The sequence below is a fragment of the Fomitiporia mediterranea genome (assembly GCF_000271605.1).
Source record: "Fomitiporia mediterranea MF3/22 unplaced genomic scaffold FOMMEscaffold_7, whole genome shotgun sequence".
NCBI lineage: Eukaryota > Fungi > Basidiomycota > Agaricomycetes > Hymenochaetales > Hymenochaetaceae > Fomitiporia > Fomitiporia mediterranea.
The window spans coordinates 2,138,658-2,165,609 of NW_006760392.1; the positions used below are offsets into that span (position 1 = coordinate 2,138,658).

Consider the following 26,952-nt stretch of genomic DNA (forward strand, 5'->3'; position numbering starts at 1 on the left):
AAGCCAAACTTCAACGTAGAATTCGCGGTACTCAAGGAATCTGACAAGGCAGAAGAAAGTGCAGACGACATGCCTGGCACCCAAGAATTGCTGGTATCTACTCACTCGAGGGCAATGAACAAGGTCCCTTCCTCGGATGACAGTTTCTCCAATTCTGAGCTCGACGCCATAATGCTGGCAGTCGATACGACAAATTCTCCTTTTACTACGACTGACACAACTTTCTCGACCGCCTCTACTTTTCTCGATGACGAAGCTATGGTCAATCTTGGACAGAACAAACGAAAGTCTCCACCTGATGATGCTTCTAGTACTGTCCTTTCCCCAGCGCATGAAGAACCAAGTCTCAAAAAAGCCAGGCCCTCTAATCTACACTCGCCCAAATCTGACAATGAACCGCTTTTCCTTCATAATTCTGAGCTCTCTTCTGCGTCTTGCCCACCCTCCCATCAAGTACTTGAGCCGGCTGACTCTAGCTATGACAATTATGTGAACGAGGTCTTCTTTAGTCTGGATGACTCTTTCTTCGACTTCGTTCGTCCGACTACTAACGAGCAGACTATTGGCACAACCGACAGCACTGTCGAAAACACTAGCATGAACGAGACACCTATGGAGAGCGCATCAAAACGGGAGGACCATACGAATGGAGAGTGTAAGGAGACGAGAGCTGATGAGTATGATTACGGACCGGATGAATGGGCTGAGATGGAAGACTGGTTGCTAAATAGCGGTTCGGTGCGGATAGTCGGACAGACTGGTTGAAGATGGGATGTCTGGTATTGCGATTACATAAAATTAAAGCAAGACAGTGTATGTTAGCTAGAATGATCACTAGTGGCTTCTGGAGGAGGGTCCGTGAATGTGGTCAATGCATTTCTAAATCGTTCGTCCCAAGTAACATCTTTCTCTGGACGAACTATTTCCCACCCTTCTTCATTATCCCTCCATCGCATCTCTTTCCTCAATCGCTCCTCTCGAAGCTCAACCTCGGTCGGTGGTGGATGGCTTAGCTCGTCTTTCGTCGGCTCTCTTTCGCCTCTTGCAAGCGCTCGAGCCGTCGCCAAACGGTCAGGGAGTGCCTTGTGGTACTCGTCACGAGCTTTTGCAATGTCTTGTAGGTAGGAAGAAAGCGAGCCTCTGTAGTACGATTCGCCGAAGCGGTCGAAATCAAGATCGGTTTCGGGTCTTCGCTCGTCTGGCGAGAAAAGTGGTGCGGCCTCTGGAGTGGGAGGCGGGGCAGATATGGGTCGTGTCTGGCCCACAACGAGTTTGTGAGCGGCTTCGGCGCCAGCAGCAACTTTGGCACGTTGGTTGAAGAAGTCAACCATCATAAGTGGTATTTGTTTGAAGCCAATACGATTGGTGAATGGTACGAGTAGGAGAGGAGGTTGAGGGGGAATCATGTCCGGTGGTGGGATAGGTTTTGAAATCGAAGTTGACGAAGCGGACGATTGCGTAGGTGTAGACGAAGGTAATTTGTACGGTGAAAAGGCCTGAGCGGCAGCATTCGAGGTTGGGATGAGACGCGACTTCGTTGGGATCGGTTCACCAGTAAGACCAGCTGAAGGGTCTACGACCTCAGGCTCATCGAAATATCCGTCTGCTGATAGTTCATGGGCAAGTTTGTCTTCTCGATCGATCCGTTCAGGTGATTCAGTCCATCCTCGTTTCAATCCTTCCATGTACTCCTTGAAGGTCATTCGGCCGATAATGATTGAGCCGCCTGCCAGCTCTCGCAGTGCAGCTTCCTCCTTTGACATGCTGATGGCGGCAGGATGTTGGGGTTTTGGAGCTTCCATGCCTTCGTCTATTCGACGTTTTGATTTTATTTTTTCCGATATTTGCCTGGCAAGGTCTCCGTGACGTCGACCATTCTCCACATCGTAGTCTATGGCTGCAGCAACCAGTATGGGCTTAACATGGTTATAAATATTAGAAACTGCATCTACAAAACGTGTTGAGTAACCGCACCTTGACATACTTCCGGAAGTACTTTAAACTCGCATTATAGTCCTCGTCACCTGGCCATTTGCAACCGTACACTATCACCTTGCGCGGGAGCTCCATGCTCCCCATCGGTTGTTGGGAGATGTGCGAGACTCGTCGGATGTACTCTTCCCGGATGTCCCTACATTTTTTGCGGTCGTAGACGTAGAGCCCAAAAAGTGAAGAAGTGACACCGATGAAAATAAGCCAGTTACGAGATGGAAGTTTGGGACGTTTCCTGAGCCATGACGGGAGACCAGTGAATCGTAGAGCCGCTTCTGTGCCGCTCAGTTCAGCTGGACGAGATGGAAGCGGGGGCGGCTTGTCGCCGTGAGTGCTCATGAAAGACGACCAGCGAAGAGCAAATTATATTTCTTTTTGATTCTTTTTCGACTCGCATGTGTATTACGTGATAAACGCGTTACTGTGTCACTCATCACACCGCGCGTCGTGTATATTACACTTGCAAGTCGACGCCCTCCTTCTCCTAAGTCACGACTATCTCCGCGATCATGTCCGACATCCAGCTTACAACCGGCTCAATAGAAAGGCTTCTCTCTGTCGCACCAGGCGACAATGAGCTCTGGGAGACTGGCCATGTTCTTCAGCTCCTTTCGCTAAAGAAGATTGGTGCGGCGCGTGAGGGCGCTGCGCCTGACCGTTTCAGACTTGTAGTGTCGGATGGTGTCCATTACACGCAAGCCATGCTTGCGACACAGCTTACTGGTATGGTCGACGAGGGCGAAATCGCGAAGTACTCGGTCGTGAAAGTCGAAAAACTCACATGTAACAATGTGCAAAACAAAAAGTGCGTGGTGCGGTGAAGAGCTCCGATGGTAAAATATCGTCTAACATTTTAGTTGTATCATTTAGGCTCCTTATCCTATTAGCGCTCACGCCTGTAGGTAACCCAGGTGAAAAAATTGGTGATCCCGGATCACTCGAAGTCCCTGGACAGAACGCATCATCAAGTACAGAAGCACAAGCAACGCCCACGACTGCAGTTAACACCCCTGTTGCCCAACAGCAAAAGTCCGTTCAGTCTCAGAAACCTCCGCAGCAGCAGCAGCAGCAGCAGCGAGCAAATGGCCCTGTGGTTTTTCCTATTGAAGGGCTAAGTCCATATCAAAACAAATGGACAATTCGTGCTCGTGTTACGGTCAAATCCGACGTTCGGCATTATTCTACTCCAAAGGGTGAGGGCAAGATATTTACTGTGACTCTCATGGACGACTCGGGCGAAATTCGGGCAACCGGCTTCAATCACCAGGTGGATCAGTTCTACGATAAGCTCGAGGAGGGGAAGGTCTACTATGTTTCCAAGGCCCGTGTAAACCTTGCCAAGAAAAAGTTCTCGAACGTACAGAATGAATATGAGCTTATGCTTGGCACAGAAACGGAAATTTCTGAGGTAATTATAATGAACATCATCATGTGGGCCGTTCTGATTCCAGATACAGTGTGCGGATCAAGCAGCTGCTCCACAAATCACGTACCACTTTGTTAAGTTGTCTGAACTTGGGAATCAAGAAAAGGATACGACTTGCGGTAAGCCGATCCCTTTAATATATACTATACGTACTTATATACATTTTTAGATGTAATCGGCATTGTGAAAGATGTGTCTGATGTAACAGAGATAGTTGCAAAGGCAACTGGGAGGACGATCAAAAAGCGAGAACTGACTCTTATTGACCTGTCGGAGTTCGCGGTCCGTATGACACTCTGGGGGAAGCAGGCAGAAAGCTATACTGCTGAGGAGCACGCTGTCCTTGCATTCAAGGGCGCTAGGGTTGGTGATTTTGGAGGTATACATGCAACCTTGCCATTTTATTATAACCCGCGTTGAACAGGCTTTTTGCAGGGCGTTCACTATCCATGTCAAATGCTACCCACATGTCCGTCAATCCTGATATTAATGAAGCGCACGTTCTCCGTGGATGGTTTGATTCACTGAACTCGCCCCCAGCATTCAAGTCTCACTCTGGTGGAAGCTCCTCTGCAGGTGGATTCGGTGACATCAGGAGGGAGGCGATGAAAACTCTCTTAGAAGTCAGGGCTTTGCAGGAAAACGTACCTGACGGCGGTGAGAATTTTTCGTGCAGGGGAACGATTCTGCACATCAAAGCGGACAATCTATTCTATCCGGCATGCCCGACGTGTAACAAAAAAGTTATTGAAGGGAGCGAGGGATGGCGGTGTGAGAAATGCGACCGTGCATATACGGAGCCCGAGTATCGGTTTATGATGTCGATGTCGGTGGCGGACCACACAGGGCAAGTGTGGTTGAATGGCTTCAATGACGTTGGTCTTGTCGTGTTCGGCAAGACGGCGAGCGAGCTCCATGAGTTGAAGGAGCGAGACGAAAGTGCATATACTGCGGCAATTGCGAGGGCGACGTGCAATACATATAACTTCAACTGCCGTGCAAAGCAAGACACGTATAACGTCAGTGTTCACCGTACTTGTCCAATCACATTCGACAGCTAATGAATCTTGACATATCAGGAGCAATCGCGGGTGCGGTTTGGGATCCAGAAGATCATGCCCTTAGATTACAAGCTGGAAGCGGGATTACTCCGTGACCGGCTGAAGAAGATGGGCCTCTAGGGGGGTATTGAGTTGTGAGTATGCGGGGTATAAATAGGTGTTTGACTGTTGCTGTCCTTTGATCGAGACGATATGGCATGCTTGTAACTGTAGCAGTACTCATTCTCAGTGATATATATACTAATCGACTTTGACTACTGATCCGTCATGAATACGTAATGACGCGAAACAATTGGCTCATCTCGCGTGTCTTCGGTTATGCCTCTGCTTTGCTGGAATTCGCCACCGCCAGTCTCTACGGGCTTATGCGCCTTCTTGTCCTTCTGCGCTCATGTCCCCGACCGACCTTTTATAGCATACGTTCGCTAAGGCTTCCCGGTCATTACGTCCTTCCTTTAGGCGTCAGGCGTACTTATATGTCTCTTGTTGAACATTCAAAACATTTCCCTTCGCACGCCATGTCGACGTCCACGATGCAGGACATGCAATTCAACGCAAACGCAAATGTCTCTTTAGAGGAAGACGAGAAGAACTGGACGAGTGTACCTGCACAAGGCAGCACGCCTGCTTATCACGTTTATAGCGTGCCGATCCAAAAGAGTCCAGCAGACGACCGTGACTACCGTGTTGTGCGCCTTGAAAATGGACTCCAGGCTGTGTTGGTGCACGATGCAAAGACGGATAAGGCTGCTGCAAGTCTGGATGTTGCTGTCGGGCATCTTAGCGATCCCGTAAGTGTCTCATTTGAGATGTCGCTGCCAGATTCGCCGACTCTCATGTCAAGCCATAACATATATTTCGGTAATCATCTTGCTAATACACATCTCATTTGAAGGATGATATTCCCGGTCTAGCTCACTTCTGTGAGCATCTCTTGTTCATGGTGCGTCCGACTCAGGTTTACGTCAAACAGACCCTTACTGCTTTTGTCATTTCAGGGAACTGAGCAGTTTCCGAAGGAGAACGAGTACTACGAAGTAATATGACGTTTCTTGGAACTGTGGTCATCACATACTCAATCATGTATTCTCTAGTACCTCACGAAGAACAGTGGCTATGCCAATGCCTTCACCGGCGCCACCAACACCAATTACTTCTTCTCGGTCGCGTCAAATGCTTTTGAAGGAGCGTTGGAGCGTTTCTCTGGCTTCTTTCATTCTCCCCTGTTTTCGCCGTCTTGCACGCTTCGCGAGCTCAACGCAGTCGATTCGGAGAACAAGAAGAACCTTCAGAGTGATATGTGGCGAATATTCCAGTTGAACAAGCACCTTACCCGACCCGGTCACCCGTGGAAGAAATTTGGTACAGGAAACAAAGCCACGCTTACCGAAGCTGCACGGACGCTCAAACCGCGTTCTGGTAATTTACCTGCGGATAAACCCTCGATAAGTGATCTAGTAAATGGGAACGGAAGTGTCAGCGCGGTACCTTCACCGATACCTAGTCGTATGGCTTCTCCAGCACCTTCAGTAAATTCAACAAACAGTGAGAACGATGCTGATGGAGGCAGCGTCGGAAGGGAGACAAGGCGTCGTCTGATCGAATGGTGGAGCAAAGAATACTGCGCAAGTCGGATGAGTCTGACGGTCATTGGGAAGGGTTGGTGCTATTCTTGATATTCTCTATTTCCTTCTGACTCAGTGGTTTTTAAGAATCTCTTGATGAGCTTGCTCATATGGCTGCGGTGATGTTCGCGCCAATTAAAAATCGTGGACAAGACCCCGCCCCTCTCATTTTGGAACACCCGTTCGGGAAAGACGAGCGTGGTGTATGTACTTTCAAGCGTGCTGTTTGCGTTCCACGAAGCTGATGCGATTATCCATCTAATAGTCTATTATCCACGTCAAGACGATCATGGACTTCTACGCATTTGAATTGTCGTTCCCTCTGCCTTATCAAGCTCCTTTCTGGGATGTGAAACCAGGCAATTATCTATCGCATTATGTCGGACATGAGGGCCCTGGATCTCTACATTCATATCTTAAGAATAAAGGCTGGATTACCGCGCTGGAAGCAGGACCGCAGCGTCTAGGACGTGGATTTGAGATGTTCAAGATAACCGTTCATCTGACGAAGGATGGTTTTCGTGAGTTCTTTTGTGGTAACACGCTCACTGCAGTCTTGTAACAATTCTCCTGCATTACAGAGAACTACCGCGAAGCTCTCAAAGCGTGCTATAAATACATTAATCTCCTAAGAGACTCTGAGCTGCCTGCATGGTCACAGAGTGAGATCCAAGCACTCGCTGCTTTGCATTTCCGCTTCGAAGAAAAGCAGGCACGCCCAGAGAATTATGCATCACGGATTTCCGGCAGCATGAAGCTACCTCTTCCACGTTCTCTCATACTTAGTGGACCAAAACTGACGTGGGACTGGGATGAACAGCTTGTACGAGATACACTTTCTGAGCTGACTGTCGAGAACGGTCGTGTTGTGGTTATGGCGAAGGATCACAGTACGATAGGCAACCAAGGACCTTGGACCGCAGAGCCCTGGTACGGAACGGAGTACACTGTCGATAGATTAGACGACGAAATTACTTCTGCAGTGAGTTACAAAACTCAAGGTTCTGTGATACAGTATCTAAAGAGTAGTTACGTTCACTCTTTAGGCTCGCGCCCCGAATGACATCCCTGAAATTTATCTGCCCGGACCGAACGAGTTCATTCCGAGCGACGTTGATATTGACAAATTCGATGTTCCTAACCCACTTAAGCGACCTTCCCTCGTCCTTTATACTCCTCTTATGGATGTCTGGCACAAGAAAGATGATCAGTTCTGGGTCCCTCGAGCGCATGTAATGATAGAAGCGCGAACGTGCGTTCAGTCTCCTTATCACGACAAGAACCTTCTTCTAAATTTATTGTATTTCTCTAGACCGTTTGCCAACGCCTCTGCACGTGCATCCGTTATGACCCGCCTTTATGCAGATCTTGTGAAAGATTCCCTTACGGAATTCTCATACGATGCAAGCCTCGCTGGCCTTGACTACACTTTCGGATCAACCATTCTCGGACTATATATTAATCTCAGTGGTTATAATGATAAACTGCATGTTCTTGCTCAGCACGTCCTCGAAAAGGCCAAGAGCCTAGAGATCAGAGAAGACCGATTGGCCGTCATGAAGGAAAAAGTAAAGGGGTCCTTCTTTCATTCTGGCAATTACGAATTCTGAGTTAGGTGTTGCATTCTAGGCCAAGCGGGAGTGGGAGAACTTCTTCCTCGGACAGAGTTGGAACCTGTCTGAGTATTATGGGAGATATCTCCTTTCGGCTTATCAATTTACCTATACAGAGAAGCTCGCAGAGATAGAAGGCGAGTCGCTTCCGCGGTATCTAGAAATAGACTACAAAGACTGACGTTTGAAGACAGGGATCACCGTTGGGGAACTCCAGGAACACGTCCAGAAACTCCTATCACAATTCAAATACCTAGTTTTAGTTAATGGAAATCTTCGGAAGGAGGTATATTACTTTCATTGATCGGCTTTGTCTAGTAGATACTCACGCTACGTTCAGAACGCCACCCGCATCGCATCGATGGCGAAGGACATTCTCAGTTCTGAACACGTTCCCGAAGAGAACGTTCCTTGCGAGCGCTCGCGTCTCTTGCCTAAACGTGCGCACTACGATCTGAATACCGAAAATAGCTACTAATTTACCGTAATGCAGCTTGTAACTATGTCTGGGAGCTTCCTGTTCCGAATCCCGGCGAAGTGAACTCCAGTAACTCTTATTACTGCCACGTCGGCAGTATCTCAGATGCTCGGCTTCGAACAACATTCAGGTTAATGGTGCAGATCTTCTCGGAACCTGCATTCAACATTTTGCGCACAAAGGAACAGCTTGGATACATTGTCTTTTGCTCTGCTTGGCAGTACATAGAATTGCTCGGGTTGCGAATAGTCGTCCAGTCGGAGAAGGATCCTAAATACGTGGAGACGCGCATTGAAGCATTCCTAGAGCACATGCGCGAAGTTCTCGAAACGATGGATGATGCGCAATTTCAAGAGCACAAGAGAAGTCTCGTGCAGCAATGGACGGAGAAGCTGAAGAACCTGCCAGAAGAGACAGCTCGTTTTTGGAATCAAATTGAGTCCGGATATCTCGACTTCATGCGTCGTGAACGTGATGCCGAGCTTATTGCGAATGTGACGAAAGACGAAGTTATTTCCATGTACAAGGAGTTCGTTGATCCTGCCTCGCCAAACCGGTCGAAATTGTCTATACATATGCGGCCTCAGAAGCCTCCTGCGATCAAGTTTAGCCAACAAGCTGCAGAGGAGTTCCTTGCCACTTTGCGCAAGGCAAATGTCTTTGTTGACCAAGAAGAGTATAATTCGGTAACGGGAGATGAACCGCCCGCAGCAAAAGTAAAAGCATACTGGGAAAGCACGCTTCGCGAGCAGCCGAACGTCAAAGCGGAAGACCTTCTAGCGGAATTTGACGAACTTGTTCGGAAACATCCCGCAACTGGACAGGGCCCGGTTGAGCTCAGCCCAGACGTTGTATCCATCTCGGATGGAGCAGCATTCCGGAACAAACTCGTGCTTTCTGAGCCCGCGAAACCAGTGGGCGAGGAGCATGAAGTGCAGTCGTCAAGATTCTGAGCGGTGACTCTGGTCCGCTAAGCCTTGATCGGTATTGTCAAGCCCAGCGGGCCGCTCAACGACATCCGGTGGCTGCTCGAACGTTGCTGTGCACGATGCGCAAAGACCCGACTCGGTGTTAGGAACATACGCGCACATTACAATCCGTGTACACCCGTTTGTCCTTATTCCCATATTTTAACCCTTGCTTTGTATTATCGCTCAAGAAGCATTGCATTATGCGCTGCACATGTTGATAATGGATATTGCCCTACGATATTAATCCTTTTTTGCTGTACATTGTCGACAGGCACACGACTTAATTTATATAAAACGTTTTAGCATCGCCCACACCCACGTGGAGACCTCAGACCCGCCACGGAGAGTTATCTCCTTTGTTTCACCTTGCTCGACTCTGAACTGAAACGAACCTCTTACCTCATCCCTGACAACTGCTCCTTGCACAGGGTAAGATGAAGTTACATTGCATAAACAGCACCATCATCGTTATCATTATATCATTATTACACATCAGCATTTCGAAAGAACAAGTACTTCTCTTCGAGTGATTTACCTGTGTGATGGCGGTGATGGTGACCCCCATAGCTTTGTCAATGCATGACGAAACATGTCACCCCCCATCAATGTTTATTGCTATTCAACGCTCACGGTGTTTTATCTATTTAGGGAGAGATCATCACAAACAACACCATACCATCATATAGACGCCCAGCGTCGGCGCTGAATTTCTTTCAGCGCGTCTCTGTTGCGAACAATCCGGAAGGAACCTTCAGGACACTTTCTTGAACGTCGGGTTTTTTAATGAGTCGGTCGGAGGTAAACCGTTAATCTAACTAAAATCCGGCTTCCGGAGGCGATGCTTTTGTAACTCACCGAGTCACCGACTCTCTCGGGAGAAACTCCACTTCTACTTGTATTACGTGGTACATAAACGATACTAATACCCTCGAACATCATAGCGTTGAAACGACGTGAGAACAACGGCGAGTTGATTACCTCTATTTATCGGTCACAGGCGATGACTCCAGTTCCAACGGACGAGATCGGAGCCAGAATAATTCCATCGTTTCGAACTCATGGTCATGACTCCATTTTTTCCTTGTTCGATTTGTGCCGTTATGAGATATAGGTCTATGGATTAAGGAACAACCGAAGAGTTGATTCAGAAAGTCGGTACCAGAAAGGCGCCGTTAATATTGTTAACACAACAAAAAGAATTCCTGTAACGCAAGTCAAAAAGTAATGAACGGAAAGGATGCAGGAAGGAAACTGGTATGAGGGATGGTGTATAGGACGATGGTGGCGATGAGTTGACACAGCAAGAGACAGCAAGGACGTCGTGTAGTGCAGAGCGATGGGAGAATAGGGTAACTCCCAGATCAGGCGGAAACATAGAGTAAAGTTGCACTGGATTATTCCCGTGTAGGAGCTTTATTTGCGCTGCTGTATTGGTTTACCATCTGCACCCACTATGGAGAAGAATGGGAATGAATGATAAGCTAACTATATTCAATATTCATTTAACTGATAAACTCACTCTGTGGCGGTTTGTAGTTAAGTTCACGGCGGAACAGAAGAACGTGCGGTTCAGGTGCTAAACAGCACTGGTGAGCAACGATCAAGGCTCCACATAGCAAAGGAGACGGGCTTACTGTGTACTTCGTAGTGAACCCATCCGAGACTCTGCGTGATGCCTATACCCCGCCACTCTTTCTCGGATAGCAACCGTAGAGTTCCCGAATCATCGGGGTTGAAGAACTGCTTGGGGATGAGCTTGAGGAGTGGTTTCGGTAGAATAACATGGCGATATTCAAATTTATCGTCGCAATAGCGCTCTGAATAGTGTATTCTAGCCACACAGATATGATGTAAATCAGCTTGATAGCACATATTCAGGCACATATTTTACACTCACTTGTCGACGTACTCCTCCCATCTCTTGAGAGCGTCCGCCTTTGAGATCTGGTTTGATTGCATGCTGGCTGGTCGTGATGGTTCGTGAAAGAGCTGTGTTCCTGTGACGTGACACCACGCGTCGTCACGGAGCAGGATATTATTTGGACGAGCTTTCCAAATCCATCACCACCATCATTGGCATCAATCGCGGCATAAGCCCGAATTTTCGTATACTTTACAGCGAAGCATCGAACACCAGCGCGGGACGCCGTCTATTCAAAGTACAAGGGAAATAATCGGTATATTCCTGCTCTTGTGATATGCGAATATGCGATGTATTTACATGTGCTACAAATATCTCGAACAAACAGGATGAAGAAAGTGTCTAGAAAACATGTACCAAATGTGGGAGAATTACGAAGTGCTTGAATAATTGCGAATGATAATAATAATAACTCCAATTTATAATATAGGTTTATTTGGGGACGAAATAGGACTTATTCCAATGCTTTATTCCAATGCTGCCCGTCGTGTTGCGTCGCGACCAGCTTTCAATAAAGCCGTAAGCTCGGTTCCACCCGTCCCTCGAGCTGGGCCACCGCGGGCTGCATCTGCCTGCTCCCTTGCTATGGCCGCCATCACCGGGCACTGATATCTTTGCGACTTGGACATCGTCACAACATACAAGCAAGCTGTTCGTATATGGTTGTCTAAGAAAATCAAAGACAAGTTTAGAGTTAGACGAGACGCTCGTAGTGTCAAGTTGGGATGGCGTACCTCTGAATTTCTTCAATGCCGTAACCGCGGCATTGTACGGTTCGCGGAGCTTTGGCGTCTGACGAGCAAGCTCACGTATGGGTTGAGGCGAGCTCTCCAAATATTCGAGATACTCGCGGTGGGCACCGGGCATGTAGCGGCGCCTGTTGCATCGACTTGTCAGAACAGCTGCGCAAGTGTTAAAATCTGCTCGACTCACATCCTGTTCATAAAGCTATGATCTGCCTTCTTGTTTTCCTCTGACGGTGCGGGATACCTTTTCTTCGCCAGCTTATGGTCAATGTCAAGCCATACATCCAACGTATGCATCATCGTGCTTTGTCCGCCAGACGGTCCGCTGAGGTCGAGCTTATCCGAGTCGTCGACTCCCTCGTAAATCCATCCAGCGGAAGCTGGTCCGTTTGCATCAGCACCACAGAACCATGGACGTATAGACCAGTAGAAGACGTGTGGGTCGCATCCAGCCCGAACGCTTTGCAGAATGTCGCCGAGCTCCTCGATGAGGCTAGCGACGCGCTGCAAATCACGGGCAATTTTCCAGACAGCGGCTTCATCAGTGACGTTACGCAGGCTATTGATCTCCTCGATTATGTTGAGGAGTTCGACTCCACGCAGCTCTACGCCAGCGGACGCCCGATAAAATTCAGCTTCATCCTCTGTCCCTGAGAAGAAGTGTTCAAAGCGGAGATTGTCGAGAGTCATGGGCAATTCAGAATTTATCGGATACGCATTCCATAGCACTGTGTCCGCGTACGTCAAGACTGGCGCTATTCCGAGGATTCTCGATACGGTTACAAGAGGAACAGCGAGAGTCCTTGGGACGACGATTGGCATGGAAGGCCCCGACGGAGGAATGGAGTGCACATAGAAGTGTGTTAGGAACGTAAGGACGAGGTGAGCACGCTGTAGTGCGCGTCTATCATTTTCAATCGTGTGTGTGGAAATCAACGGTCCCTGATCATCGGCAGGTTATCTTGTTAGTATGCGGTTAAGGCAATGGTCGATCGCAAAAATGAACTGACCTCTCTGATCCGTTGGCGCCATAGTTCGCTACCTTCGCGCTTTGCAACTGCCTCTTCGGAGATGTCGTCTCCAAGACTGAGGACGTCAGGCGCCTGGGAAAGAGCACGCTCCCAGAATTCGAACGCAAGAGGTAGACGTTGTAGCGGATAAGCGGGAATAAATCCCATTTCCCGAGAGATATCGAAGTCGGAGTTCGGTTTGGGCTGCTGAACGCCCAGGGCACGTAACCTGGCGAGCAGGTCGCTCAGTGTTGACGCGCCTAGACGGAGCAGCTCAGACGGTGGCAGGACATTGTGGAGGTAGTCCATTTTGGATGCGTCTGGTGAGTCGAGGGGGAAGGATAAGCAATTGAATGAGGAATGGGAACTGCGATGATCTTCGAGCTCTTTATACACCTCTCTTAATAAATTCATGACGGGAAATTGCCTATGTTTGGTTTCTACCTTGAGGCTGTTAGAAGTTATCGAGGCCGAAACTGCATAGCATAAGTGATATGAGTAACATCACTCTGCCACCACTGGAGATGAAGCTCCTGACTCGACTGATACTTCGTCCATTTTTCCAAGCAAGGTAGTTATTACACGAATGACTCCGACCCATGAATAAGTATGGATACGAATATCTGGCTCAAGGTACATCAGTACGTCTGCTTAATCGCTCGCCTACTTTTGAACTCCGTTTTACTGTCTTCGACGAACCCAGAAACTATTCCCGATGTATTGCTCACCCAAATGTGTCCGGTCTGCTCGCGTTTCGGCCTGTCTACTGCCGTGATGTGAGCAGGGGCGGAAAGGAGACCGTACATACGAATATACGCTGGACCCCATCAATCTTTGTATTACTAGAGTAGGCAATATGGGCAGCGTTGTTGTTTTCTCAGTATTTACGGAGGACACGGACACGGGAGAGCTGGAATTTGTGATACAGGGTTTCGTCCTCCGAGCATAGCCTCGATCAGATTCGGTTGATCTGTATAGGCCGACCCGCCCAGTTGCGCGTCTTTTCGCCGCCACCTCGATTACGGTAGCTGGACCCTCAGGCCATGCGTTTTAGGAACACAGATGCAATTTTGCAAATGGACGGCCTCGTCAGAGATCCGCGCTTCAGTTGTGTTTCCACTATGAACAGCAAGCAAGAAGTGACTGTCTTCGTTTCGTCGTTGTCCAGGATACCTACGACCAACTATTTGTCGGATCTCAGCACACCAGCCACGCACACTGCGTGAGCTGTTTGGCAAGCCGCAGCGCTGAGCAGTGAGGACTAGACAAATATGCAAGCCCTCCAAACCAATTTCCTTTTTCGGACCATTACTTTAAGATTCTTACTTCGATTCAGAATAGCCTACAAAGAATTCTTCTTCGCCTTCTTAAAGTTCGTTTGATCACGTCACGCCGACGAATCACCCAATCTGGCGGTAATCATTCGCGGTAGTCTACACTTGACAGGGTTTTCGCCGCTATGATAGTAACATTCGTGTTCACACAGCCCTTCGGAATGCGTGCTTATCTCAGGTCTCTCATCTGTATTCGGTATTCCAAGAAAATCTGCTAGATGGTTGTCCCAGGGGATGGAAAAAGGGCACTTTGCATATTGGATGAAGTTGCATGAGAAAACGACCTGTAGTGTTCTAAAATTATGGACTTTCTGATGGGTATTTTGCCTTGGTGCGCAACTACATCACTTCCGACGACGAAGGTCCTGCCACTGGTCCGATAGCGTCTCAAAACGCTTAGATTGGAATCGCTCTGAACAACCTTGATGGCATCTGATCCTTGGCCATGGATGGGGCGACCGTGTCTACCTTTGTGAGGCTTCATTATGAGGAAAAATAGTTTAATGATTGTCTCTGGAAGCCTTCCCCATTTTCCCACGGCACCGGATCCAGGTGGGACTCCGTCTGACTCCGATTCAGCATCCCGATGGCAATGTTTGAAGGTAGCGATACTGTGTTGCTTTGCTTCGTTTTACAATTAAGCATTTTGCGTCAAATTGCAGAGCAGTGACCCTGGAGGTGAAACTAGTCTTATCCTTGTTGTTTATTTGAGTAACACCTTTTTCTTGGGGGCGTCGCGCGATCTTCTGATTCTTCTCACACGTGACAGTCAATGCTCGAAAACGGATTTACACAACATTCTCAAGCCTATTCTCAAGCTCTAAGGATAGCCGAGGATAGACGTTATGGCCTTCGATGACCCTGGCTTCACGTCTTCAATCTCCGTCGAGACAGCGAGCGGACGCTGCTGCGAACAGTGCGGCGCACTGCTTACGGAGACTACGACTGATGGCGCGACTGAAACGATGGAGGCGTCGTCCACACGAGCTACTACCTCGTACGCTGTTCAGGGATACATACAACATAAATGTGATATCGAGGCATCGTCGACAATCCACACAACATGCCCTTTAACCGATGCACAGGTGATAAGCGCATAATTTGAAATTTCCATGGCAGAGCAGGCATAGACACGAAAGCCAAACAAGCACGAATTTTATTCAAATGTTTGGATCCAGTAAATCACTTCCAGCGTAAACAGCGCTGGTTTTCTGGGTCCTGAATAATTTCGCATTTGCGTGCCGCAACCTCCAATACCTTCTCGTCGACTCCGTGTTTGTTCCTCTTCATGTTACGGAACTTTTCGACAAGCTCTTCAAGCGTGAGCGCGAATGCGCCGCTTTGCAGATGTTCGCCGCGCACAAGTTGTCTGATTTCCTTCTCAGTTGGAAGGGCGAAAGCCATTGGATCCCTTTTCCCTTCCATTGTTTCGTCCTGTTTCGAAATATCAAGCGCCGGCGCCGATCTAACATATTGGGAGTCATCAAAGAATCTCTTGACTATATCGTCGGTGACCCCGGACAAGCTGTCTGGATTCCAAGGAGGTCTTTCATTGCGGACCTTTTCGACTAGGACCTTGTTTACTCCGGTAAAGAAGTCTGGGCTGGCGCCAGTCTGTTGGAATGTCAATCAGATTGATAATGATTTAATATATGATGGAAGCAGATGTCTCACAAGGAAGGCAGTGGCCATTCCCATCTCCATTATGAGGGCATTCCCGAGAGTAAGGCTCTTGCCCCGTCGGACAGCTTGCAGAGCAACCTTGAGACTAGTTGGACTGCGCAGATGAAGTGCTTCTAGTGACTTTTTCGCCCATGTGGCAACCTCCACTGAATCAGATTTCCCAAATTTCTCCAGGGCAGAAACAATTTCTTCGACGGTATCATGACCAAATGCAGTATCAAGCGCTTCTCGTACTTCGCCTACCAACAGGTTCCTTGCTTCTTCGGCCAGCGGTTCTCCGTAATGTTCTTCAATGGCTTTATTAATCATTGAGAGTGTAGGGCTGTTCATTGTACCCAGCAGGGCTAGCAACTGCGGGACTCGCCGAGAGGGAACAAAATGTGTAGCAAGTCCAAGTTCACTATTAGACGAATGGGTTAACACTCGGGCATTTTCTGACGTTCGTGAGAATGCCTCACAAGACGGCTCTTCCTCGAATAGTTTCGCCAGTTAAGCCAAGATACGTTCCTAACTCGCCATCGAGAAGCGGTAAGAAGTGGCTAGCTCCCACATCGGGAATATAGCCGATCTTCGTCTCTGGCATTGCGAAAACTGTTGTTTCAGTCGCAATCCTGAATGGTGCATGCACGGATAATCCAACGCCGCCTCCCACTTTTGATAAAGCAAGATAGAAGCAAGAAAAGAGAAATCAGCTTCCATTTTCATTACATTTGTCAAATTGAAGAACGAACTAGTGTTGCCCTCCAAGACGCAAATGTACGGCTTTTTGATATTCGCCAATGCATAATCGAGGTTAAATCTGGTCGCGGATCAAAATGCGGCGAAAGAATGAACACTGGCTAGAACCTACTCATTCCTAAAGTAATCCGGAGCCTTTGCACGGGTTTCCTCGTTCTCTGCCATTTTTATTACAGCTGCGCGAAAGCGTGTTGATTGCAATGTAAAAGTTGCAAAAGATCGAAACTCACAGACAACATCACCACCTGCGCAGAAGGATGCACCCTTCCCAGTTCCAACGACAATTCCACAAAGATCTGATTGTTCCCATTCCTAAACTTACAGTATGCAATGTTATGAATGAAAGAAAAAATGGACAGAATGATACGCACCTTGATTTTCAGACGTAAAACATTGATCATAGCTCCGTCGAGAGCATTGTGTTTCTTCGGACGATTCAGAATGTATCGCCTCACGCAACCATCGGATTCAAACAGCACCGGAGGCTAACAAGCAAGAGATGCAGGATGCGAGATAAGAGATGCATGTTGCAGATGCGAGCTGAGTTGCAATGCCGTACCTCCTCAGAATTAGTCGTTGACGACATTGTTCTGGACATGGATATGTGCTGAGCAACAAGACGAGCACGAGCCAGGGTCGATGGCCGTGACATTCTCCGGATAGAGTTAGACAGCATGGGCGTGGTTGCTGCTGATGGGATGGACAATTAATAAGTTACTTGTCTTGCAGGCATACGTCGAAAGCGGGTGTGAACGTCACGGCAGCAGAAGCGTCTCCGTCGTTCCGACGCGCCTCGGTCTTCGGCTATTGACCACTACCATCTTGTTTATTACAACTTCATGCTCAACGACAACAATGATTATGATACTCCAAGGCTTGGGCGCCGTATATCTCTCCAAGGGAACAAGGGAACAATAAAATATATTGGCGAAGTACTAAGTACTCAGGGTACATGGCTCGGGATTGAATGGGATAATCCAGATCGAGGAAAACATAGTGGAAGCAAAGATGGAAAACAGTACTTTGTCTGCAGGTAGTACCTGTAACGATATTCTCAGAATGATCTTCTCATTGCCTCGGTCCCCAGAAAGCCGGGTTCAGGGTCTTTCATTAGACCCTCACCGTCAATATCGTATGGACAGACGTTCCTACGTGCGCTAATATCAAAATATGTCGAACTTCCCCACACTACAGGACAGAAAGAAACTGTCATTCTTGGATCAAGCAACGGTGCCATAGAGGTGGAGGCCATCGGCTTGGACAAGGTACGCGGCAAACTGGCGCGACTCGAGAGACTTCGCGAAATCAGTCTCGATACCGAGGACGTTGCGTTCGCAGATCCATCCGGCGATATCAGAAAGACATGCCCCAGTGAGCGAGCAAACGAAGCTTTCTTCAATCATGCTTCGTCTCCCAGTCTGACGTCGCGTCATTTGCAGATGTACGGAGCCTTGATCTCTCGAACAGCCTGTTGTCCTCTTGGGAAACTGTTGCACTGATAGCCGCCGAGTTATCATCTCTTCAAGTGTTGAGCCTCAAGTGCGCAGCTCTGTATTCACCCACATATATCTTTCGGCTATGAACATTTGCACTCTCTTCTCTCCTGTTTCAGCCGCAATCGCTTTTCAGAGTTATCTGACGCGAGTAATTTGCGTTCAGCATTCTTGGCTCTTGAAGAACTCCGCCTCAATGAGACAATGATCACCTGGAGTGAAGTGATCCGTCTCATCCCCATTATGCCAAACTTGCGCGTACTCGAATTAGGATACAATGATATCGACCGTCTGAACGGCAGTGCCACTGACCACCATCTATCTGCGACGAAGCTTGAACTTCTCAACCTTGACGCGAACAAACTCCAAGATTGGAGTGACATTATGATATCGATCTCTGCATCTACAAAGTTCGGGATTTTATTTATATCTACAAGCGCGTGTTATGCTGATGCTATGCTGACGCACGGCTCCGACTCTCCAGGTTAGATCGGTTAATTCTAACTTCAAATCAACTTCAACAAATCCCCCAAGCACCACCAGAACAGACTGTGGTACTTCCTAATATCGAACACATCGGACTACAAGACAATCTACTTTCAGAGTGGCGTAATCTTGATGCGCTCAATGTTTGGCTACCAAACTTGAAAACCCTGAATATGAGCGGTAACCCACTCTTCTCAGGTCAGTCTTTCGTGAAAACTTTATTCCTTGGTGTTCACTTTCGCCGTTTGTCTGTTCCGGACACCTGTGCTGAAGTAGTTTCTAATACAGGGTCGATTGATTTTCGACAACAAGCGATTGTTAGACTGCCATCTCTAGAGTCCCTTAATGGTACAGCTGTACGTTAACTCTATCGAACTGAACTCTAATTTGCACGACTCTATTAATCCAATATACTTTTACATACATGCACATGCTCGTATATGTATTACTTACAGATTTCCATCAAAGAGAGAACAGACAGCGAGATATATTACCTCTCCCAAATATCCCGAAACAGCCAAAAGTCTATGGAGGAACGAGAGCGTGAATTCCCTCGGTGGAGAGAATTATGTGCAAGTGAGTGACTAACTAACTAATTGCCTGACGCGCCCATATCCACATCACCATCGCCGCGGCGTCCGTCCGACGCGCGCGACGTACAAGAAAAAATTCAATTCTCCATCTCATGCATCTCGAAAACGAGAACACACTAAAAACTAATACCCACATTCGTATATTGTACCCAGAGCATGGTGCACCTGAAGAACAGAAAGGCACCGCAGCACGAGGCCGCGATACCCTAGCAGGCCGCCTCATCAGTGCGTACTCCGCGGGTCCCCACTAACCTACTTGTCCTCCCTGACCGCTCATTCTTGAACGCCGGTACGTCCGTCCGTTCACAGGTATTCATGTTCATCTCTGTGATTCCCTTGAGGCCGAGCAACCCGAAGACACGCAAGCAGGAGCGGCGGCGGCGGCAGCACGTTCAGCCAGGAAGCTTCTAACACAGCTTCCACCGCCATTGACGCTGCGTGTCCTTCCGACGATGTCGATTCGACTTCTTAAGCCTAAGCTCCTCAAGGGTCTTAGACTCCCCCTTGATCGCACACACCAAGCGTCCGACTTCACCCTGTGGTTAGTCATGGAAGACGACTGGTTGACGAAGCTGGATATAGAGCAGGAATCTCGAGATCTCGCGTGGTGGGGCATCGAAGACGGTTCTCACTTAGTCGTTTTTACACAGCGATCCGATCAGGAGAAAGCATTACGATGAGGGCGACACGCGAGTAAGTAGTTTAAAAGGCAAATCAAACTGTATTGACTGTATTAAGAACTATACAAATACATACCTGCTCCAAACTATTACACTAGCTCTCTAAAGAATTGGGGGTAAACGGTTACTCACCTCACGTAAAATTACTTGGAAGACCGACAAGTGCACCGCCCAGGTCACTGAACAATTCACCGCACCGCATTTTTGGATACGATCACGTCATCACGTGACTTTGAGCTACCTGAAAATGTACCTTAGTGTCTGTGAAGAAGTCGTGCAAGGGCTCGGATTCCGACGCAAAGGAACTGTCATCCTTTGCTTATCGAGGACCTGATTGTTCCCAGCCTTAGGGCCTTCCGTAATGGATGTACAAGCAGTTGCATCTACCGCAAGTTTAGCCGCCCGTCGTCGCTTGCTTGCTTCGCGCGTGCAAACGGACGGACCTTACCGTAAATTCCAAGCCTTATGGCCTCTGGACGTATGAGCCTAACCTAACGAATATGGAATTTTGGACAAAAAGGGCCAACACGGTGCCTCCTGGATCAAAAGTTTGAAAGTCCACATTCGAATAGTAAAACGCCCTCAAAATATATCCGTGTATCGGGGCCACAAATACGGAACCTCGTCGGAGAAACTGGAACACAAGGAAATCACGAAGCCTAGGACAATTCATATAGGTAATCCTTTTTCTCAGTCGCCTTAAAAGATGACCACTCGTCGCCAAAGCCTTTCCATTTCGGCCTGTGCCTTAACGAGACCATCCATCACCATTGGACCTGCTCGGCCGGTCTTCAAACCGGCTCTCACGGTCATCACGCCTTCTGTCATCCCTACGCCTCTCGTACGGCTCATCCCGACCGTTCTTTCGGTCATCGTAGTCCCTACGTGGTGGCGGGGAACGGGCCCCTTCGTCACGGCGCGGAGGCGGTGAACCGGAACGTCCACGACGTGGTGGCCTGGCGCTGAAGCGATCGTTCCGATCATAGCGGTCGCCTCTATCCCTGTAGCGATCACCGCGGTATCCGTCATCACGACGGAAATTATCAGGACCACCGCGCTGTAAAATCAATTAGAAGCAGTTCGGCCAAATACAGTGGGAGTTACAAACATCTTCGTCCATGGTGACGTGCACTGGCTGACCACGCAGCTCTTTGCCATCTAGTTCTTTGACAGCTTGCTCCGCATCATCACGAGAAGCATATTCCAAGATCCTGGACAAACAGATCAATACCCCAACAAAAGACGACGATAAGAATAACTGACCCGCGACCTGGAACTTCACGATCAATATCTGCAAATGAGACACTACCTGCCTCGCGACCGAAGTCTTTCAGGTCCTGAAAACGAAAAAGAAGCGTGAAAAATTGCTCTCCCGTTTGAAAACGGTGAAACTGCACACCTGCCAGCTTGTGTCCTTGGAGATATTATCGACGGAGATCCTAATGCCCGCAGGGCGCCGACGGGGCGCAAAACTGCGGTCCTCGTAGTCGTTCCTACGACCCCTATTTTCTTTTGCGAACTCAACGACGATACTGTAGACACGCGCACATGAGTAATGAAGACCAATCGGTTGAATAGGATCATTGCTCTTACTTAGAACCAAGGAAAGGTTTTCCCCTGATGTCACGCAAAGCGTCTTCTGCGTCCTAGTTGGTGAAAAAAAAAATTCAGCCCGGGGGAAAAGTCTTTTTTTTGCAATGCTAACTTACTCTGCTGCTTTCAAACTCAACAAAACCAAATCCTTTATCAACGGGAGTGTCAGGCGGCTTGCAAATAAAATAGTTGCCGACACGTATACTCACCAGTCATGACACGAACATCAACGAGTGGACCGAAGCCATCAAAGTACTTCGTCACCTCGTCAGTACGCGTGTCAGGGGGGAGCTCTACAGAATATAGGCAGTCAATACATGTCTCATCAGTACATGGACAGAGTAAGGCGCACTTCCGAGATAGAGACGACGGGCCATGGTGGTGGTTGTTAGAGAGAGCAAGTGGGCGCAGTCGTCAGTCTGATGGCAGATAAAAGTACCGTCGGAGTTTTAATGTCGCTCGTGCTTCTATCCAATACAAAGCCAAACACAACATGCACAAATAATTGTGTATGTGTACAACTCATTTTGTGATCACACAACTTCGTCTAATACAGCAACACCATAGCATACGAGAATTACGTGGGCGAGAATCGAAGGTGAGACATATAGTTGTACAGGTTTAAGTTGCGAAGAAGAGTAAATTAAATCAGAAAATGTACCACATCCTGGTTGAACAGAAGAGAAAGGAATCGCCAAGCCTAATGTTGTGACCAGTCAATCGAGTTGATATCAATTCCTTCTTGAACCATTTCCCATAGCGGGCTATAGAAAAGGATAGACATGTCAGTAAAAGGTTGAGCGAACGGATGTAAAAGAGCAGCTGTGGACTGACCTCATATCACGCAGTCTCTGGACAATTGCTGCTATTCTTTCAACGACGTAGTCAATCTCCGCCTCTGTAGTAAATCGGCCAATTCCAAATCGCAAAGAGGAGTGTGCCATGTCCTCAGCCGCACCTGAGACGTTTCATCAATATCTTGCTCATGCAGACCACCAGCCCAGGAAAAAAATACCTAATGCACGGAGCACATATGACGGCTCGAGAGAAGCCGACGTGCAAGCACTTCCGGATGACAGCGCCACATCCTATACGGAATAGTGAGCAAACAGTTAGACCAGGATGGGATCATAGTTAAGCCACTAACCTTCAGAGCCATTAAAAGACTTTCACCCTCCACGTATGCAAAGCTCAAATTTACACAACCCGCGTAGCCACTGAGATCTCCGTTTCGTACAACATGTGAAACTCGCGCATTAATTCCATCTATTAATCGCTTGGAGAGCTTGGAAATCCTGGCGTGGTCTCTCTGGAAAAGCAATGAAAATGTCAGTATCTAGCTTAATAATAGATCGCGCAACTCCAGCAATGTCTCAGTACCCCTGCACAGTATTCGTCGTGAGGCTGACCATGAATGCAGTTCCGACAAGCCAGCATTTGGATCCGACTTGGGAAACAGCAGGCCACCCCACTCGTGCTTAATTTGCGCGCAGTATTTCGTCGTGGACGCGCTGAAGAATGAGATGATTAACTTACCGCCATTTCTTGACTGGCAATCTTGGCCGCCTCGCCAATTCCAACGACTAAGGCAGTGGGAAGTGTTCCACTCCTAAGTCCGCGTTCTTGACCCCCACCATTAATTATTGGCTCAAGACGAACTCTTGGTCGTCGCCGCACATACGCCGCACCGACACCCTTCGGTCCGTAGAGCTTGTGCCCCGAGATGCTCAAAAGATCAATGTTCATATCATTGACGTCAATTGGAATCTTCCCAACCGCCTGGGCCGCATCTGTGTGGAGATATACTCCGCGGTGCTTGCGACATATGGCACCAATCTCTTTGATTGGTTGGATGACACCAGTTTCATTGTTAACAGTCATGACCGAGACCAAGGAAGTATCAGGGCGGATAGCCTCCTCCAGCTCTTCCAGGGATATGACACCATTCGACCGCACAGGAAGATAGGTAACATCGAAACCCTCCTCCTGTAATTTTCGACACGAGTCCAAGACACACTTGTGCTCCTGGATGGATTGATCAGTGAAACAATCAACTAGATATACGATGGTACCGACGAACAGTTTGAGTGGTAATGATGTGCTTTTTCTTATCCTGATAGAAATGGGCGATGCCCTTTATTGCCATATTATTTGTTTCAGTTGCACCCGAGGTGAAAACAACATCTTTTGCCTCGGCGCCGATGAGGTCTGCTACATTCTAAACAATTGAATGAGTATGGGCATTAAACTGACCAATCCCACTTATACCTACCTGGCGTGCCTCGTCCACGGCTTTTTCGGCCTCCCAGCCGTATGCGTGGGTACGACTGTGAGGATTTCCAAACTGATCTGTAAGGAACGGAAGCATGGCATCAAGGACTCGGGGGTCCACTGGTGTCGTTGCCTACAATCATCAATGTCAGCAGGTAAGAACAACTCCGCCCATAACGCAGCAACGAGCCGAACCTGCATATCAAGGTAGATTGGCCGTGTTTTATCTTTTAACGAACCCTCGCGTTTGGGAACTTCAATTTTGAAGCCAAACATATCTAAGGACAAAGCAAGCCATTTGAGCATTGCAAATGGACATGAAAACGCACAGCATACCTGATCGAGGCGTAAAATGGCCATCGTCTTGAAAAGTAGATGGCAAGTCGACTACGCTCGCACGGTCGGCACTTGAAGGCGTGACAAGAGACCTGCGAGCAGCACAGCATGCGATGCGTCGGACCGAGCGGCGGACAGAAGTTCTTGAAACGTTCGAGAGCATCGTCGCAGACGTTGAGGTCACGAACAGAGAGAGAGAGAGAGGATTGAAGAAAGCAGCCGCTGCCGCTTCAAGTTCGTCAGCATCGGCGCAATTCTCTCCAGTGTCACGTGCCGACCGATTCATTCTGATAGGCTCCACGACAGATATGACTAATTTACAATTACTCCGAGGACCCACTTTCAAAGTTTCATTGAATTCATTCGCTGGCACGGCAAACTTCTCTCCTTTGACGTTGTATCTCACAAATGAATCAAGTTGAGAAAAGCATTCTATTGCATAAAAAACTAAATAGCCCAAAACAGTAATAATCATACACCCAGAGATGACACCATAGAAAGCGATCCGTCTTTTCCGATCATCCAAGGCATTTTACAGAGGCGGGTTGGCCTGCGAGACGAGCGTTTCAAAGTAGGCCTGGAACCATGTTCCCGCCTCTGGTGCCGGAACAGTTGCATCGGGCTGTGAATATCAATGAGCGTAGTGAAACAGCATGCAGAAGCACGGCAAATTACCAAAGAGCAAGTCGAGTCATATCGCGGGGCAGAGCTGTTGCTGGTCCCATCGCATTCACCTCCAGGTTTGACTGTAAACACAGAGCAGTGTCAATCCCGATTAATTTAGAAACAATCGAGAAACTAGCATACCCCAGACAATGGAGTCAATCAAAGACGAGCCTGTGTTTGTGGTCGGACGAGTACCGAAACCGGCACCCTTGATGTTGCACCAGTCACCCCACTGTTGGCGCAGGTTCTGCTGGCCAGAACGTCCCTGGTCGACGATGAAGTGAGCCGGGAATCCAGCTGATTGCAGCATCGGTGCAAGTGCCTGTACAGGAATTGATCAGATCCGCAGGCGACTGCGGTGTGACGCTTCGGAACGTACATTGATGTAGTGGATCTCATCGTAGTTAGGGTCACCCTGAGTGCACGGATCGGGCGTGACAGCGCTAAGAGCGTTGTAGTTTGCGACGTCTGGATAATTGGTCAAACATCAGATTTGAGCAGATGCTGTGCAGTGCAATGTTCAACGTACTGGTGGCGAGACCGCGGAGATTTGCAGGCTTTCCGGCAGTCTGGTAAATTTGAGCAAACAATTGAGCAGCAGGGCTCAGGTTTGCGGGCCAGCCAAGCCATCCTGCGTGACCAGCATCAAGGTACGAAATGACACCAACTGCAGAGAGCTGCTGCAGAGCGTAGTTGGCTGGATAGGAATAAACGCGTTACATGCTGGTCTTTCTACAACACGGAGCCAACCTACTGCATTCCAGATATGCATCCTTTGCGTTGGCGCAGTTCGGGTCAGACAAGTTCGTGACAAGGTTCGCGAGTGAGTCTGGTTCAATGACGGCAACGACCTTAACGGACGGATACTCTGGGAGGTGCAGAATGATTTGTCAGGGCATGCAATGTGGATTTTAAAAAAGTTGACTGACTCTTAATGATCGCCACAATCTGGTCAATGTAGTTCTCGTAGTTCGCAACACCGTTGTTAGCAATCGTGAACTCGCCATTGGAGGCCTTCGCGTGACAGTCGCGGTTGGGAAGATCGTAGATAACTTTTCAACAAATATTAGTATTCAATAAGAGTTGTTCGGTAGTGAAATAAGTCTCACCAATCGGCATGATAGTGCAGCCGCTCTGAGTTGCAGCATCTGCCATGTACGTGTCAAGGCTTGGAACCTTGGACACAGAGTCAAGCCAGATGAAGGTTGGGATGTTTGCTACAGACGCAGCCTTGGACTTGAGCGTCGAGTCAGTAATCTGCTCCACGGCTTGCGAAACTTCATTTGCGTAGTACGGGCTAAGGTACATCTGAAAGGGAAAAGTTACATTAGAACAATCCCGCCTGAAGATTCGGACCTAACGCACCGAGCAACCCTCGAAAGGATTACCGGCAATGGGAGTTGAAGAGCCGGCGGGTGCGGAGCTAGTCGCTGTGCCACTAGGTGAGGATTGGGACGATGTAGGAGCAACAGTTGATGCCGGAGCACTGGAAGAAGGTGCCGCGGAACCAGGCCTGAAATGCGCACATCATTAGGATGAAGATCAACTATCACCTTGTAGTAAAGGAACGAACAAGCATTGAGAGTAATAGGCGTTCTGTTCAGTGCAAGTCGTGCCCGCCACACAAGTTGTAGGGCCAGCTACAAGTCCGTCAACCAAACTGAAATCATGCAACACGGGTATAATAATGACATACTCCAGCCAATGCCGCCACCTGATAATGGTAATAAGAACATACATGCCGGGTTGAACAAAGAAGTGCGTACATTGACCCCATTCCTGGGCTTGTCCCCTAACGAAAGGGACAAGAGCGACGAGAGATGCGAGAGCAGCAAATTTGAACATTGTTACCAAAGGCGCCGTGTAGTGCTGGGAGCCCGCTGTCTCATTTGCCCTACCTTTATACCAGCGCTATGATACCTGTTTCCCCTGTTTCCGGGTCATATCATTGGGATTGAAGCCGAAATTCCGGGCTAAAGCCACGCAACGAAAACGGAAAGTCGTCGGTGAGTATCGACACAAGTGTGGCTAGGATAGCGCGCTAGCTAAGACGTCGCTGCAGCTCATTCGTACAACAACTCAGGCACAGTTAACGTCGTCCTGTACAAGAATCATGATTTTGACGGCTTGGCCTGGGCATGTGACCGCTTCGGTTCCACGAAAACACAGAAGAGAAGGCAAATTCTTAACTTGTCTAGACTTGATCCGGCGGGCAAACGTCGGTCGTTTTCAAGTC

The 26,952-nt window shown here is 48.4% G+C and overlaps 10 protein-coding genes across 10 annotated transcripts; 3 read left to right on the forward strand and 7 right to left on the reverse strand.

Annotated features, from left to right (window-relative positions):
* Positions 1–769: 769 nt before the first annotated feature.
* FOMMEDRAFT_109395 (uncharacterized protein) lies at positions 770–2,331 on the reverse strand (the record flags this gene model as incomplete). Its single annotated transcript, XM_007267546.1, has 2 exons — positions 770–1,916; positions 1,975–2,331. 2 exons carry the CDS (start codon positions 2,329–2,331, stop codon positions 819–821), a joined length of 1,455 nt encoding a protein of 484 aa, XP_007267608.1. The 3' UTR covers positions 770–818.
* A 149-nt stretch (positions 2,332–2,480) lies between these two features.
* On the forward strand, positions 2,481–4,733 carry FOMMEDRAFT_109397 (replication factor-a protein). Its single transcript, XM_007267547.1, has 6 exons — positions 2,481–2,797; positions 2,863–3,400; positions 3,450–3,537; positions 3,588–3,797; positions 3,854–4,437; positions 4,498–4,733. The coding sequence occupies exons 1-6, from the start codon at positions 2,502–2,504 to the stop codon at positions 4,597–4,599; spliced, it is 1,818 nt and encodes a 605-aa protein (XP_007267609.1). The 5' UTR covers positions 2,481–2,501; the 3' UTR covers positions 4,600–4,733.
* Positions 4,734–4,820: 87 nt separating this feature from the next.
* Positions 4,821–9,475, forward strand: FOMMEDRAFT_20973 (insulin-degrading enzyme). Its single transcript, XM_007267548.1, has 13 exons — positions 4,821–5,270; positions 5,375–5,422; positions 5,478–5,516; positions 5,574–6,138; positions 6,192–6,307; positions 6,370–6,625; positions 6,686–7,086; positions 7,151–7,356; positions 7,417–7,672; positions 7,734–7,854; positions 7,912–8,003; positions 8,058–8,157; positions 8,211–9,475. The coding sequence occupies exons 1-13, from the start codon at positions 4,956–4,958 to the stop codon at positions 9,146–9,148; spliced, it is 3,453 nt and encodes a 1,150-aa protein (XP_007267610.1). The 5' UTR covers positions 4,821–4,955; the 3' UTR covers positions 9,149–9,475.
* A 532-nt stretch (positions 9,476–10,007) lies between these two features.
* Positions 10,008–11,172, reverse strand: FOMMEDRAFT_147253 (CKS-domain-containing protein). Its single transcript, XM_007267549.1, has 4 exons — positions 11,064–11,172; positions 10,801–10,997; positions 10,686–10,742; positions 10,008–10,617 (listed from the first exon to the last, which is right to left on the reverse strand). Exons 1-4 carry the CDS (start codon positions 11,123–11,125, stop codon positions 10,580–10,582), a joined length of 354 nt encoding a protein of 117 aa, XP_007267611.1. The 5' UTR covers positions 11,126–11,172; the 3' UTR covers positions 10,008–10,579.
* Positions 11,173–11,554: 382 nt separating this feature from the next.
* On the reverse strand, positions 11,555–13,152 carry FOMMEDRAFT_29270 (Indoleamine 2,3-dioxygenase; the record flags this gene model as incomplete). The annotated part of the gene is made up of 4 exons (XM_007267550.1): positions 11,555–11,754; positions 11,822–11,964; positions 12,021–12,724; positions 12,844–13,152. 4 exons carry the CDS (start codon positions 13,150–13,152, stop codon positions 11,555–11,557), a joined length of 1,356 nt encoding a protein of 451 aa, XP_007267612.1.
* Positions 13,153–14,908: 1,756 nt separating this feature from the next.
* FOMMEDRAFT_20975 (3-hydroxyisobutyryl-CoA hydrolase) lies at positions 14,909–17,340 on the reverse strand. Its single transcript, XM_007267551.1, has 8 exons — positions 17,158–17,340; positions 16,970–17,083; positions 16,829–16,910; positions 16,711–16,774; positions 16,592–16,659; positions 16,319–16,511; positions 15,852–16,260; positions 14,909–15,791 (listed from the first exon to the last, which is right to left on the reverse strand). The coding sequence occupies exons 1-8, from the start codon at positions 17,182–17,184 to the stop codon at positions 15,360–15,362; spliced, it is 1,389 nt and encodes a 462-aa protein (XP_007267613.1). The 5' UTR covers positions 17,185–17,340; the 3' UTR covers positions 14,909–15,359.
* A 97-nt stretch (positions 17,341–17,437) lies between these two features.
* FOMMEDRAFT_168715 (RNI-like protein) lies at positions 17,438–19,850 on the forward strand (the record flags this gene model as incomplete). Its single annotated transcript, XM_007267552.1, has 9 exons — positions 17,438–17,616; positions 17,686–17,969; positions 18,038–18,137; positions 18,211–18,501; positions 18,576–18,775; positions 18,866–18,933; positions 19,033–19,153; positions 19,324–19,395; positions 19,480–19,850. The coding sequence occupies 9 exons, from the start codon at positions 17,438–17,440 to the stop codon at positions 19,848–19,850; spliced, it is 1,686 nt and encodes a 561-aa protein (XP_007267614.1).
* A 748-nt stretch (positions 19,851–20,598) lies between these two features.
* Positions 20,599–21,820, reverse strand: FOMMEDRAFT_86485 (RNA-binding domain-containing protein; the record flags this gene model as incomplete). Its single annotated transcript, XM_007267553.1, has 8 exons — positions 20,599–20,907; positions 20,959–21,061; positions 21,114–21,187; positions 21,250–21,382; positions 21,444–21,496; positions 21,560–21,591; positions 21,653–21,736; positions 21,796–21,820. The coding sequence occupies 8 exons, from the start codon at positions 21,818–21,820 to the stop codon at positions 20,599–20,601; spliced, it is 813 nt and encodes a 270-aa protein (XP_007267615.1).
* A 323-nt stretch (positions 21,821–22,143) lies between these two features.
* FOMMEDRAFT_87639 (cysteine desulfurase) lies at positions 22,144–23,990 on the reverse strand (the record flags this gene model as incomplete). Its single annotated transcript, XM_007267554.1, has 8 exons — positions 22,144–22,207; positions 22,278–22,401; positions 22,459–22,531; positions 22,591–22,752; positions 22,980–23,468; positions 23,524–23,661; positions 23,716–23,847; positions 23,910–23,990. The coding sequence occupies 8 exons, from the start codon at positions 23,988–23,990 to the stop codon at positions 22,144–22,146; spliced, it is 1,263 nt and encodes a 420-aa protein (XP_007267616.1).
* A 592-nt stretch (positions 23,991–24,582) lies between these two features.
* Positions 24,583–26,779, reverse strand: FOMMEDRAFT_109410 (cellulase CEL6B; the record flags this gene model as incomplete). The annotated part of the gene is made up of 12 exons (XM_007267555.1): positions 26,483–26,779; positions 26,413–26,430; positions 26,290–26,356; positions 26,082–26,229; positions 25,826–26,024; positions 25,646–25,768; positions 25,471–25,584; positions 25,246–25,413; positions 25,096–25,184; positions 24,858–25,038; positions 24,726–24,796; positions 24,583–24,672 (listed from the first exon to the last, which is right to left on the reverse strand). The coding sequence occupies exons 1-12, from the start codon at positions 26,559–26,561 to the stop codon at positions 24,583–24,585; spliced, it is 1,347 nt and encodes a 448-aa protein (XP_007267617.1). The 5' UTR covers positions 26,562–26,779.
* Positions 26,780–26,952: the final 173 nt, after the last annotated feature.